At 39.8% G+C, this 14,848-nt stretch overlaps 1 protein-coding gene across 2 annotated transcripts in view; it reads left to right on the forward strand.

Annotated features, from left to right (window-relative positions):
* The window catches only part of ldlrap1b (low density lipoprotein receptor adaptor protein 1b), a 41,903-nt gene extending 28,619 nt beyond the window's left edge, over positions 1-13,284 (forward strand). For both annotated transcript variants that reach the window (XM_068006591.1, XM_068006592.1), the window contains 5 exons: positions 226-298; positions 3,831-3,923; positions 4,980-5,104; positions 7,938-7,972; positions 11,295-13,284. In XM_068006591.1, coding sequence (XP_067862692.1) covers positions 226-298; positions 3,831-3,923; positions 4,980-5,104; positions 7,938-7,972; positions 11,295-11,439 — 471 coding nt within the window. In that variant the 3' untranslated portion in view covers positions 11,440-13,284. The remainder of the gene's footprint in view (positions 1-225; positions 299-3,830; positions 3,924-4,979; positions 5,105-7,937; positions 7,973-11,294) is intronic.
* Positions 13,285-14,848: the final 1,564 nt, after the last annotated feature.

Here is a 14,848-nt window from a genome sequence, read left to right on the forward strand (position 1 = left end):
CGTGGCAGTGTTAGATTAAGATAATAAAGTTGTCTCCTCTAATTTGGCTAAATCCTTTATTTTAAACCTGCAGAAACTTTTCTGTACCCAAATTTAAAAGCCTGTAGTACTATGAAGATATGGAGAGCTTTCTCTCTTTTTTTTTTAATGTCTTGACATGGTTAGAAATGCTATTTGGGCCCAAATGAAACATAACTTGTGTTAACTTGTGCTCCCTCTTCCTAGGCTCAGGCAGTGACATTAACCGTGGCTCAGGCTTTCAAAGTAGCTTTTGAATTCTGGCAATCTGCCAAAGAAGGTGGGTTTTCTGTATTGCTAAGTAATTGCTGTGACTGGGTCATGACTATTTTTGGTTTTGTGATTAACTGCTTCAGAGTTGCAGCAATTTTTAAAAAAAACCTGCCTACTAATTGAGTGTAATTACTGTTTGCTCCTAAGTGATGAGCACTGCATTTGCAATACATTTATGCAGCATCTATGATGGATGTTACTAGCTATTATAAATGAGAATGGATAGAGTAAGCATTGGACACTAGGCCAGTCTTCTATGCTCCTTTTTTTTTTATTATTGCAGAACTATGGTAGATTGGGTTCTGCAATAACTGGAGCTCCCACTACTTTCATCCTCTATAGTCAAATAACCTACTGGTGCTTGCTATCTGGACTCACACACATGAAGAATAACGACTTGGGTGGAGGGATGTGCCCCATTTGTGAAACTGTACCTTTAGAAAGAGGGTAGGAAAAATTAAAGTCTGATCTGAAACAATTTTCTTCCCTGTCAGCCATACCACATCTATTGTCTAGTGTACTTAGGCCTTATTGTCCCTTATTCCAACATGCCCCTATGGGACTCAGACTGATTTTACCTTGGTTCTGGTACATGGAACCATGGTGTAAGAAAAATTATTTGGGCCACAAAAATATTCACAACACATGGCTCCTGTCTGTGATGTGTGATTTTGTATGAACATTGCTGGTTTACTACAGCTGGACCTGTACATCTTTTAATCTCTAGGGCAATGAATCATCTCATTTCCTTCCAGTGAGAAATGACCATCTGCTGTGCAATTTTCATTTGTGCTCAATTGTTCAAAAAACAAAATCAGCAGGAAGGTTTTTTTACAATTTAAATTCTGAGGAGGGCCTTGTGGTGGCATCCTCAGGAAACAAAGATATGCTGATGCGATAGGAAGGGTATGTTTTTCACATATTTACTCTTTCTGATGTTTGTGGTGACTCCAGTGTCACCTGGAGGTGAAACTGGTTTAATTATATTGCTCTTCATTTTATGGATTTCACACTCAGGGTTTAAAATAAAGGTAATGGTTAAAGCTGACTCTTGTTCCGATTTAGTATATTTTTAGTGAACTCTCTTTAGAAACCAGATATTTCCTCCCAGTTTAAAAAAAAGATAAAATTTGGAGTTTGCACTCTTAATTTTTGTTTCATAATTACCAGCACATGTAGTGCATAATAATTGTTAGAAAGAGGTCTTTTATTAATAGCAAATTTAGTATAATTCATGTGAAGTTGTTTTGGTTTACATCACTTTATGTTGGAAATAGGTAAACGATACCAGGCTTTGACTCTAACACAATAAATTAGATAGCTGGAGCTGATTTCAATCAATTCTTTAAATACAATTACATCTTTGATCATTTTAATCTGTAAGTTGTATATTTTGCCAGTGCAGTTGTCATGGTTTGGTAGCAAGCGGGTTTGTGACTCCGCTGTTCACACATCATTACTTAGGTCAGCTGTCACTATGCAGAGGTGCGGTGTTTTCCCAGAGGTCCGGTAAATCTGACCATTGCTTCAGACAGCTTGTGTGCACCTTGCTAGTATTGTGTGCACTGGTGATGTTGTGGTCTTCAGCCCATGCATTCAGACATGGAGGGTGGTTGGTATTGGGAGACCACAGGAGGGTGGGGTAGGGGAATGGGAGGAAACTATACAGGGTTATCACTTGTACCATTAATTCAGTGCAGGCTGAAGAGCAATGCTTTCATTAAATTGTGCTTGCAACTTGTCCTCCTATTTGAAACCATTTCTCCCTTCAATTGTAATATAATATTTAATATCACAAGCTCAATTTGATCTGCACCCTTAAGAGCTTCCCAATGCACACACTGGCTTATTAATACCTGTAATCCTCTACACTTCATTCTGAAGCCAGCTAATTTTAATATGCAGATATGAAGCTTCATTCTATTTCTAGGACCAATACCAACGTACTCAATTCTGGGACATGCACCATTCTTCACAAAAACTATATGTATGGAAGGAACAAAAAGGAAATAACTCCTTATGACATGACATCTCAAAGTGCTGCATAACTGCAGAACTAATTCATCAGTTGATGTTTTATGGAGACAAACATGACAGTCACTCACAGCAAGATTCCACAAATGGCAAATGAAGAGAAGTATGCCCAATTAATCGTTTTGGTTGTGTGGTTGAGGGAGAAATGCTGGCCCTGACACTAGGAGAATTCCCTGTTCTTCAAATAGCTCTATCCACCTGAACAGGCAAATGGGACCTCGTTTTAACGCTTTGACCAAAAGACTGTAACTCCAACAATGCAACATTCCCTCACTGAAGTGCCTAGATTATGTGCTAAATGTTTGAGTTGGGTTTGAAGCCATGACCTTTTGACCCAATTTACAATGCTACCAAATGAGACAAGCTGGCCATTAATGTTAGAATTTAAATTTTAAAAAAAACTTCCATTATTTTTATTTTAATTCCCTTTGGCCTTTCTCTGTCTTTTGTAATGTTTTCTCCAAGTTGACTTGGGTAAGTTGCTTTTCTCCAGTTTTTAAAAATATTTTATCATTTGATATTGGCTTCCAATTGAGGCCTATAGTTGATTAGTTTTCTATGATGAGGCAGACTGGATAAGGTTTTGCCTTCAATACAGTCAATGGATTTCTACCTGGCAGATGCTGAGTATTGTGGGAAAAGGGAGCATGACAACCTATTGGGATCCGGTCTGAGGTTTGAGGATGGAGAAAAGAGAGGAGCAGGCAGGAGCACTGATCAATTGGGATTTGCCTGAAAAGACTCATTGGTATCCAGGATATGCACCAGGCTTTTGGGATGTGAAGTGTTAATTCGGAGACCAGCTCGCATCTTTGGCAATCCTAAATTTTGGGTTATGATGCAGTGGACATTTTTTTTAAAAGTCCCCAGCCTTATCAGACTTTTGAACTTGGATGCCTTCATTTTACTTCTGTGTTCCTGTGATTTGGGGGAAAAATCATGAGTTTGCCTTTTGTAACATTGAATGTTCACTGAGGGGAAACTGCTATGGTATGACAATTGTAAATATTTTAAAGTAAGCTGTGCCCTTAAACTGATCAAAATGTTTGCCTTTTTAACTTAATATAGTTTGAAAAGGAAACAGTGCACTTTTATTAGAGGGAGTGAAACCTAGCTTGGGTACTGTCAGCTTTTGTGCAGTTATATTTAACCACTACACCTTCGATTTTGGTCCAGAGAATGAGGAAGGTTCAATCTTTTCTCCTTTCTTTGTCGATTGAGTAGCTAACCACATCCTCCAATTGAGTGATGATGTGAGTGGGCTGGATTGCTTGAGTTCTGTATTTTATTGATTTTTTTTTTTCTCTCCTGGATGCTAAATTCACAATTGTGTTTTGTATGTCTCTGGAGAATTTGGCCATTCTTAATATTGCAGGTCTGCTTGGAGTAAAATATTTAGTGGTCCCTCTAAATTAAATATTTAGTGATTTTCTTTAACTCATTGATTTCCTCGTTGATGAAATGTATCTAGTGTGTTACACTTGTATTATCCCTGTCCTTTTCAGAGAAAGGAAAAAAGGCAACAGTTGGATCGACCGTCAGTGGAGCTGCTGGTAAAACCCAATCAGAAGGCTCTACCAATATCTGTCTCAAAACAGGTGAGATCAGTTAATGCCTTTTTTTGGATTGGAGAAGGAATGGTGGTCTTATCCATGATTGTGAGACTGCACTGGTAGCCCAGCAATCCTGGCTGCAAGTGTGGCTTGGAGATGGGATTCAAACATTATAGCCCCAATTCTGTGCTCTACACTTGCATCTATCGAAACTCCATGCAAGTAACAAAGCCTTGCAGTTTTTGGTCTTGTGTATTTATTTTCATGTCATGTTTATGTCCTCTGGCTTAGAAACGGTTCTCATGCTTGCTTTGCCATCTCATGATCCTGGATCAATAATTGCAGCACTAAAAATTAAAAGACACTAGTGGGCAGGTTCTATTCCTGTTTTAAATTTGGTGGTTTTTATATAAAAATCTAAATCTTCAGTATTTTCTGTAGCAGAATTTTGTATTTATATACATACTTTACACTCCACAATAAAGGAAATTATATTGTGTTGGGGAATTATTCAAAAATTTCTGTCCCTCTGAGGAAAGACAAATAAAGTAATTGAAACAGTCTTCTCTTCAAAGATATTCTTTGTTTTACTGTAAAAATGCAGTCTAATGGAGACTTTTGCTGAAAAAGATCTTTGTTCAATTCATCTGGCGGTCTGTGTTTTTGGGTAGCTGCCATTGAGTTGAGCAGGAATGGGTATCATTTCAGGTACTGCTGGTTGAAGGTATTCCCTCTTTGGCCACATCTCGTAACAATACCAATCCTGTTCATGCCTATAAAACTGTAAGAAGACTTATAGGCCTGGGCTACCTGAGCGAGGTGAGAATCCTTTACACATAACATGAACTAAATGAAGTCAAACCTCGAGTGAAAATTGTGTACAGATTTTCTCACTGTATTCACGCTTGCAGTAATATTAATTCTCTTTGAAAATCTGGCCATATGCAGGTTCTGGTGTATTTTTCCTTTTGGTGGTGGGGGGGGGGGGATCTATATTGAGGCTCTGTTTATAAAATCTCATTATTGAGTTTTATTTTAGCCAGACTAAGTTAGGTTATGTGGTGTTAAATAAAATGTGATTTTTTTAAAAATTCTCTGCAGAAGTAGCTACAGCAAATTTATTGGATTTAACTGAAGGAGCAATATCTTCGTTATCGACAAACCATAATAGACATGAGGTCTCTGTTGAGGATACAAACCGTTCAGTAAACAACAATGTTGTATGGGTAAGTGTAACCAGTGCTGAGGAAGTGTGTGTTAATATTAATGAGCCTATTGTTTTAGGAATGAGTTGGTGTGCTTTTTTTTTGCTTTGAAGAAAAATATGCACAGAATTCCTTTCATTCAATGGCAGACATCTAATCACTATCAACCCTGAACAAATCTTTCTAATCCTTTTGGTACACTGCAATGTTACATATGTACAATCTCTTTTTATAGGGACATAGGCTACAGGTTTCAAATGATGCTGTATGAGAAATATTAATTCAGTAGCTAAGGAGTAACTAAATTATCTGACCTTGAGCTCAGTTTAAATACTGCCACTGTTGTTGCTAACTCTTCCTGCAGATTGGATTGAACACAAAGGCTTTAATGTTTCTTCCTCCCCACCACCCCCTTCAAATGTTGTAGTATCTATTCTGAAGCAAAATGATTAGTGACACAGTGACTTCAGCCAAATGGATAATCTTTCAATGTACTCTTTTTTTTCCTCTTTAATGATGTTGGTTGAGGGAAAAACATTGGTCAGAAAATTGGAAAACCTCCCCTACTCTTTGAATAGTGCCATGGGATATTTTACATCTACCTGAGGGGGCAGACAGAGCCTCAGTTTAATGTCTCATCAAAAAGACGGCACCACCGACAATGCAGCACTCCCTTAGTATTGCACTGAGGTGTCCAATCCGATGATAAGCCCCACTCCAGAGACTTGAGCATGAGACTACAACCTTTTGACGGAGGCCAAGGCTGACACCTAAGAGACATTTATGAAGAGAGAGAAAAGTAACAAGATGGATGGGTTTAGGGAGGAAGTTCCAGCATGTAGCTGAAGGCTCTGCCACAAATGGCAGATTAGAAGGTGGGGATTATGAACAAGAAGCCTGAGTTGGAAGATCGAAGGGCACAGGCTGGGTGTAAGGTTGAAGATGTAATGTCATGTGAGGTCAAGGATGGATTTATGGATAAGGAATGGGGAGCCAACAAGGGTGATGAGTGAACTGGACGTGGTACAGGATGGGATGTGTGTCAAGGAGTTTTGAATGATTTGAAGTTCAAGTAAGGTGAGCTCAGGAGGACATTGAGAGGTAGTTTGGATGTACAGAGCGTGAATAAGGGTTTCAGTGGCGATGAGGGTGAACTAAGGGTGGAGGTGGATGATGTGGAAGTAAGTGATCTTGGTGCTAGATTTGATAGTTATGATATGGAATTTGAAGCTACCAGATCAAACAGAACACTGAGATTGTGCATGATCTGGTTCAGCTGAAGTGAGTAACTGGGGAGGGGATTTAGTCAGGGCAAGAGGATGAAGCTTTTGGTAGGAGACAAATAGGATGGTATTTGACGTCCTGAAGTTATGTTCTAGAAAATTCTCATTCATGACTTGATAGGGAAGTTAGAATAAAGTTATTTACAACTGAATGTGTTTAGAATGTGGAATTCTTTGCTACAAGCTGTTGAAGCAGTGTACATAATTTATTTCAAAAGGGAATTATATTGTTGCTTGAAAAAGAATATTAGAGTATGGGAAATTCGCAGGGGAGTGGAATTAGAAGAGGTTGCTTGTGTGACGAAAAAGACCAGAACATAAATACTGTGACTCACCTCCTGATTCCCCGAAGCCTTTCCACCATCTACAAGGCACAAGTCAGGAGTGTGATGGAATACTCTCCACTTGCCTGGATGAGTGCAGCTCCAACAACACTCGAGAAGCTCAACACCATCCAGGACAAAGCAGCCCGCTTGATTGGCACCCTATCCACCACGCTAAACATTCACTCCCTCCACCACCAGCGCACAGTGGCTACAGTGTGTACCATCCACAGGATGCATTGCAGCAACTTGCCAAGGCGTCTTCGACAGCACCTCCCAAACCCATGACCTCTACCACCTAGAAGGACATGGGCAGCAGACACATGGGAACAACACCACCTGCACGTTTCCCTCCAAGTCACACACTGTTCCTACTTGGAAATATGTCGCTGGGTCAAAATCCTTGAACTCCCTAACAGCATTGTGGGAGAACCTTCACCACATGGACCGCAGCGGTTCAAGAAGGCGGCTCACCACCACCTTCTCAAGGGCAATTAGGGATGGGCAATAAATGCTGGCCTTGCCAGCGACGCCCACATCCCATGAACGAATAAAAAAAATCTTAGTGCCAAATGGTTTGTTTCTGTGCTGGACTACTCTGGTGACGGATAACTAATTTGACATGTGGTTATGGGAGTCCATAATAGTAGCGAGGTATAGCTAGGTGTGGTTGGCATATAATTGCAATCTGATTTCATGCCCACCTGTTAAAGTGCAACATGTAAACGTGGAAAAGGAGGGATGTAAGGATGGAACCTTTGGGTACTCCTGAGATGATCATGCAGGGGTGAGAGGAGAATCCATTGCTAGAGATGTGCTGGCTATGTTGAGCTAGATAGGAGTGGAACCAAGTGAGGACAGTCCTTTGGTAATAAATCACCCAAGGGGTGTTGGAGGATGTTGGAGCAGTAGACTTTGAATGCCATGGAGATTTTGAGTATGACAAAGAGAGATAGTTTGCCATGATTGCAGTCCCAAAGGTTGCCGTTGGGAACTTTATCCTGGGTGGTTTCTGCTGTAAGCAGGGTGGATGCTGGACTTTTGCAAAATTTTGCTGTTAACCTGTCAAACACTTGGCTGTACCACTTTGTAGTTAGACCTTTTGTAAATTGTTTTTGATTTTTTTGTTGTTGTTTGGATTGTGCTGTGTTGCTAACCTCCCTCGTTTATTTGGGTGTATTCGCTGAGTATAGATCAACTGGTTGGATGAATTGGAAGTGTAAAAGCACTACTTTAATTTGTTTTCAGGAAATGAACGATGACCTGGATGAAGCTTTTGCAAGGTAAAATTGAACTTTTTATTTCTAAATTTCTAACCTACATGTAAAATGGCCTTCCTTAGCACCTTTTCATGATGACCAATTTCATTCTTACTGCATGTCAAACTGACCTCTTGTTCTGACTTTTACAAGCTGCAATTTGGATAGCTTTAATCCAGCTACAGGTAATTATAGTGAATACATGTTTTGAAACTTTCAGCCAACCACCTCTACATCTGATCCTTTCTACATTGTAACAAATCTGTAAAAGTAATCCAGTTCTCTATTCTTGTGCTTCACACTATATATGCTGTCACCCTGCTGAGTTTAATTGCCTGTTGCCAATCTGACGAAGGTATCCTGTTGTGCGGAAGGAGCGAAGTGCTTCTTTAGGACTTTTTTTAAGTCAACCTTGCTACCATATCATTCATTTTGAACCTGGGAATTTATTGAATGAGAAATTTTCTTTAACGTACAACGAGGGCCCGGATATTCCTCTGAGCGGCGAACGAATGGCACCCGCTGCTCATTAGACTTGTACTTACCCATAAACTTTTGCACGGCAAGTCCCTCTCGTGGTGCTGAATCCAGTGCGACGCCCTCTACAGGGCATCTGGGACCTGCGTGAACTGGACAGGCAACGGTCTATCCCCTTAATCAATCAGATTGAAGCATGTTAATAAGCAGCGAAGAGTCAGAACCAGGAAGTGTAAGTTTGAATAGTGAATTCAATTCAAATCAGATACAGTAAGCGAAATAGAGGGCAGGAAATATTGATGAGACAAGGAAAAAGTAAATAAAAACCTTTTTTTCAACAACAATTAAAATCTGAAGGAATGAGACTTCATACTAGTAAATGTAATTTTCAGTGCCAGAAAGGTTGTTTGGCCGTCATTAAGACTTACCATGCCATTTAAAGCGTGCTTAGACTTAAATAACTTGATGTACTCGTTTTGGCAAGATTAGTTCATATCCATTAGGGCAGTGCAGGAATGTCCATTCATTTAAACATTGAGTCAGCCGACGAAATGTCATTCTTGCAAAGCTTACAGAAATAACGGTGAGCCCTGTTAGCCTCGCCGTTATTTTCAGAGCAAAATCTGGCCCATTAATTCATTAAAGATGAGCTCAATCTAGAAAGAGTGAAGTAAACGTAGATCTGTATCTTGGAGAAAATAGCACTGCTGCTTCAACTGAAACTTGAGCCATGAATACTGAATGTAGAAAAATTCAAATGCACCTGAGCTTTCTTTTCTAATGGTCTCCTATTATGATGCTGTCTTGGTGTATTGCAATAAATGTTTTTGATGGCAGTCAAATAAATCTAACTTGGTTGGGGGAGGATTTTGAGAAGATGAAAGCCACTTGATTCTGACAGTTTTTATTGTGAAGAAGACGATGGGAGCTGTCAAGCTGTGCCCCTGTGTGCTGCTTGCTTTAAGGCACTTGTACATCAGATGCTTTTGTATGGGTTATGGGAGAGCAATATCTGTGCATTAGCTCTGTGTGTATGTTGCAAAAAAAAGCTCCTTTGTCCAGACGACAATCATAGCCCCACAGTCATTGTTCTATGATTCAGCCGATGGGGTGGGAGGAAAGGGAATTGGTTTTAGAAATATAAATGCAGGGAACCAGGACAGCTGTCAATCTCTCACAATCTACTATTGCAGCAGCAAATGCAGAAGAAACTTTATATTTTTCTTCCCCCTGACCAGGAGACGTGAGATCTATAACGTCCACTGCTGAAAAGGAGGAAATCCAACTCTTGTTAATTTTAAGTGGAGATCTGACAGCAGTTCATAAGATCCCATGAAAATGTCTCTCTGATGCTGCTATATCTTTGTACATAGCAGTGATGGCTCCTAGGCCGGCAGCTTCCTCTCCTTTGCAACTCAATCAATGGCCGTCCTTTACCCTTTTTCCATCTCCACTCCCCCCACCCCGGCAATCTCCTCTCCTTCCAACTTCCCTTGCTTGCCCCCATGCTAGCTGACATTATAAATGGTTCCCTCTCCTCTTATCCTCCCTTTCAGAATTGCTGTCATCAACCCCCTCCTCAAAAATTCTGTGTCCTTGGGAACAACTGCCTCATCTCCAACCTCCCTTTCCTTTCCAAAGTCCTTGAACATGTTCTCGTCTCCTAAATCTGTGCCCATCTTTCCTCCAACTCCCCATTTGAATCTGGTTTCTGTCACTGCCACAGCAGTCCTAATCAGTCATAAATGACATCCTCTGTGACTGTGACCATGATGTATTTTCCCTCCTCAACCTCTCTGCAGGTTGTTCTATTAGTGTAATTGATTGAGGGAGAACTATAGAGTGCACTCCTTCAGTGTAAAATCAGCTGTAGTCATGGTGACACCGTGCTAAACTTGTAAATAAAATACTTGATAGTAATTGTTATGGAAGGTGGGATAGCTGAGCACATTTCAGAATGCAGACCTGTTAAAGCAGGATTTATCAGTAAACTATTAGTTTTATTTTCCTCTGCTTTCCATGCTAATCATTTCCTTGATCCATCCTAGAATTGCATTGCAATTTAAATTTTTTAAAATCTGCATTTGCTCCCCTTTACGTATTAGATTGTACCTTTTTAAAAGTAGGAAAAAAACTGGAGAGACTGCCATGTATTCATCTTTGTGGGTTTTTTTTAGGTTGTTTACTACTTTCTCTGCTAACTAGTTTAATGTATCAAAGCACTGATGCCAAAGAAAGAAAGAACTTGTATTTATACAGCACCTTTCATGACCTAAGGACGTCCCAAAGTACTTTACAGCCATTGAAGTACTTTTGAAGTATAGTCACTGTTGTAATGCAAGAACTGCCTTCCTAAGGTGTAGCAGTTGAAAGCGCAGCGGTCTTGGGTTCAAGTTTTAGCTATAATATATCTGCAGTGGAATTAAAATTCCTGAAGGAGAGAGGTGGGAATACAGAGTGAAACTCAGATCTGCCAGGGTTCTGCTTTTTGGCCCAGCAGCAACTCCCAGTACTTTTGAGGGTCAGGCTCATTATACATCTGTCCACAAATGGGCAAGTGCATTATAAATATGATGTATATGAGGAAAATTCATCCAGATGACATTACTTCTTCATTTACGGCCTTAGCTAGATGTCAGGGATACACATGAGTTCTTGACATCCTGCGTTGCTAGAGTGGGGGGATTGCTTTACTGGTTTCAGCTTTGCAATCGATAGCAGAGTGATCAATTCATTGATGAAATCAGCAGAAGAAACGAGAGGAGTTTTCTTAGCAACAAAGGGTTGAGTTAGGTTACTATACCTGGATCATGTGTTGATGCAGCAATCAATGTAAAATTCTGTTTCTTTTTCCCCCTTCTCTTTTTAGATTGGCTCAGTCTCGAACAAACCCTCAGGTACTGGACATTGGGGTGAGTCCTCAGGACATGCAGACAGAAGAATGCCTATCTTCCACAGACTGGGAAAAAAGTGATCCTGGAGTCACAGAGAAAGATGATTTGTTTGGGTTCTGATAACTCGAGCGCCATGGAGAATAGGCAGCTTGCCTACAAAAGAGGAACTGACCACTGTGTGAAACTTAGCTCAGCACCTTCTGGCTGCAGGATGGAATACTTGAAGGCTGGTTCATGAATGGAACTTTGATTTGAGTGGCTGTGTTGCAGCGTGACTGAAACAGAGGATTAATTATGGCTGCTGTTGTAGTGTTGCCTTTTTAGGAGGTCCAGACCAAAGCAAACAAATGGCATTGACATAAAACACATTCAGGCTTCTAGACCAAACCCATGATGCATAGTCTAGCCTTATTAGGCTGTTGATAAGCTGCCTATTCATTTAAATAGAAGTTGTTGGTGGAAATAAACTCCTGAAAGTACTAAACAAGTTTATATCTATATGGATAATGGATTCAGTATAAGCATTAAACCATTACAAAATGTATTTTTTAAAAAAATCATCCTCCCTAAGTAAACAAGCAGCTTATTTTCTCTTCAGCATCTGCTGTTGCCCCCTAACAACATAAGTGGCTCCTTTAGTTTGCTGTGTAATTAGTGAATTCAGATGGAAACCCTTGATTCTCACTTGGTAGAATTGCTATTTGGAACTTTAGATGTAAACATTTGCTATGTTAAATGTGGGGAAAAAGCATAAACCATATTTAGTCTCTTTGCTTTTGTGTTATGTGAGAAATGTATTATTATAATAACAACTTGCATTTATATAGCGCCTTTAACATAGTAAAACGTCCCAAGGCACTTCACAGGATCGATTATCAAACAAAATGGACAACTAATGTTAATGTAATACAAACCCATCTCATTTCCACCCCATTATTGCCTTAGTTTCATCTGGGTATTTTTTGTTCAAAAGCATGGAGGGTGAAAACCTAATACAAGATTACCTTTCAGACAGTCTTGCAGAATAAATGGAATCTGCTGATCATTTAGAAGTGTGAAGATCCTGAGTCTTCACTGAAGCTGTCTAATACAAAACGAGCAAAATTCCAGAGGTGGCACCAACTGTTCTGTTGATTGTGGGAAATCTGTTGCACACCTACTTTATATACTGAAAAGGAGTAAAAAGTATAATATACAAAAGTATTTAAAAATCAGTTTTATATTTACAAGCAATATTGTACTACTGTTGAGGTTCAAGGATAATTGGCACGCTATCTAGGTCATAGCAGGCGAATGGAAAAAATAACCAACCAACATTTGTAATGGTGAGAATAGAGATGTAAGAATCCAGATAACTTTAAATTGCCCTTGTGCATTTAACAAAAGGAGAAAAAAAATGGTGTTCTGTATTCCACCCCCCCAGCCACTTATCTCCATCTTCCCCTGCTATTGAGCAGGCAATCCAAAATAGCTGATATTTTTACGATAGTTTTGGATTTTCTGCTCATCCAACTCTATCAAAGGGAAAATTAACCATTATAAAGCAACGAAGAAGCCAAAATAATTACTTGATCCAAATTATCTTTTTGTGTAGAATGATTCCCATTAAACAATTTGGTATTCTGGAAGTGTAGTTAACTTATTATGCATGGCATCTATTGGATTACTTAATAAATGATGTAAAGTGGGACATGCCTTGGATCAGTTTCTAAAAAATTGCTCAACTTCATGACTGTACATTTCTTATTGGGAGAATTTTTATGGCTTATACCAAACAGGCTGGGTTCAGAATTGTTGTATCCTGTGGAATTTTTTTGGACGTTGAATAAACTCCAGTGTGAGTAATTCCCACTCTGCATGAGAGCAATTGTTTGTAATAGTTGGTAGAGAACTATGTCCTTTAATGGTGGCAATATTGTTGGCACTTTTGACAATGTACAATAAATGCACTACTGTTAAAATCGAGAGACTACCATAAACCTCAGCTGATGTCCTTTTTAATTTTGTAAATGGTGCTTCAGACTAAGGAGATATTAAGACAAGTGATCGAAAGCTTGGCCAAAGAGGTAGGAGTGTCTTAAAGGAGGAGAAGTAGAGAGGCAGAAGGGTTTAGGGAGGGAATTCCATAGCTTAGGGCCTAGGCAGCTGAAGGCATGACCCCCAATGATGGAGCGAAGAAAATCAGGGATGTACAGGAGGCCAGAATTGGAAGAGCACAGAGATCTCCATGGCTTGTAGGGCTGGCGGAGGTTAGAGATAGGGAGGGGCGAGGCCATGGAGGCATTTGAAAACAAGTAGGAGAATTTTAAAATTGAGGCATTGCCAGACCAGGAGCCAATGTAGGTCAGCGAGCAAAGGTGTGATGGGTGAACAGGACTTGGTGTGAGATAGGATATGGGCAGTAGAGTTTTGGATGAGCTCAAGTTTACAGAGGGTGGAACGCGGGAGGCTGGCCAGGAGAACATTGGAATAGTCGAGTCTAGAGATAATAAAGGCATGGATGAGGGTTTCAGCAGCAGATGAGCTGAGGCAGGGGTGGAGATGGGCGTTGTTATGGAGGTGAAATTTGGCGGTCTTGGTGATGGAGAGGATATGGTGTCGGAAGCTCAGCTCAGGGCAAATAGGATGCCAAGGTTGCAAACAGTCTGATTTAGTCTTGGACTGTAACCAGGGAGAGGGATGCGTCGATGGCTAAAGAATGGAGCTTGTGGTGGGAACTGAAGACAATGGCTTTGGTCTTCGCAATATTTCCCACATACGTGCAGGTGCTATAGAAAATGAAAGGTATTCTCTAAATAAACTTTATTTTGAGAGTTAAAGGCTGACATTCTGTGTCATAAGTGTACTTTGCAAATTGGGAAGTACTGATTTACAAAGAATTCAACAGATATGTTTCATCAAAAACTACCAAACAGCCCCACAAAATCTGTTTTTGTAACTTTTGCATGAAGCCTTTTCATATGAAGATTACAGCAGATCTCCTAAAAGTATCTTTATGTAAAGTGGTGTCCTTCCACCACCAGCATGATGTTTGAGTGAGTGAGACAACACCATTGCTGTGATAGCAGCTTACTGTGAGCATTACTCACTTCTTCACCTTACTTGTGGGACCACATGGCCACATCTTTCTGGCAGGAAAACTAAGACTCAAAGACACCTGCTCCTTACTACTCGTTGAGCAATATGTTTTAGTGCAGTTTGTGATTAACTTTATCAGTTATAATAAACAGACAGACTTTGCTGTTTACAATCAAGCCTGACTTCCAATAACCTCTTCTTTCCATAAAGGATATGTGATCTTTCTCTGTATCTCATTAAGTCACCTCAAAGGATTTGAAACCTGTGTTATTGGAATATGTCTTTCTTCCAAAAAAACCATGATCTGACCTTGGTTACTGTTACTGTTTGGTTAAATTAAACTATGGGGTGCGTACCTTCTACATTAAAAAAAATACTCAATTTAAAATTTCTATAATGGCTCAGATTTGAGAGTATGCACAATGCCTGATGCTGTGAGATATATATACAT

This window comes from Heptranchias perlo, chromosome 26 (assembly GCF_035084215.1).
Source record: "Heptranchias perlo isolate sHepPer1 chromosome 26, sHepPer1.hap1, whole genome shotgun sequence".
NCBI classification, from domain to species: Eukaryota; Metazoa; Chordata; class Chondrichthyes; order Hexanchiformes; family Hexanchidae; genus Heptranchias; species Heptranchias perlo.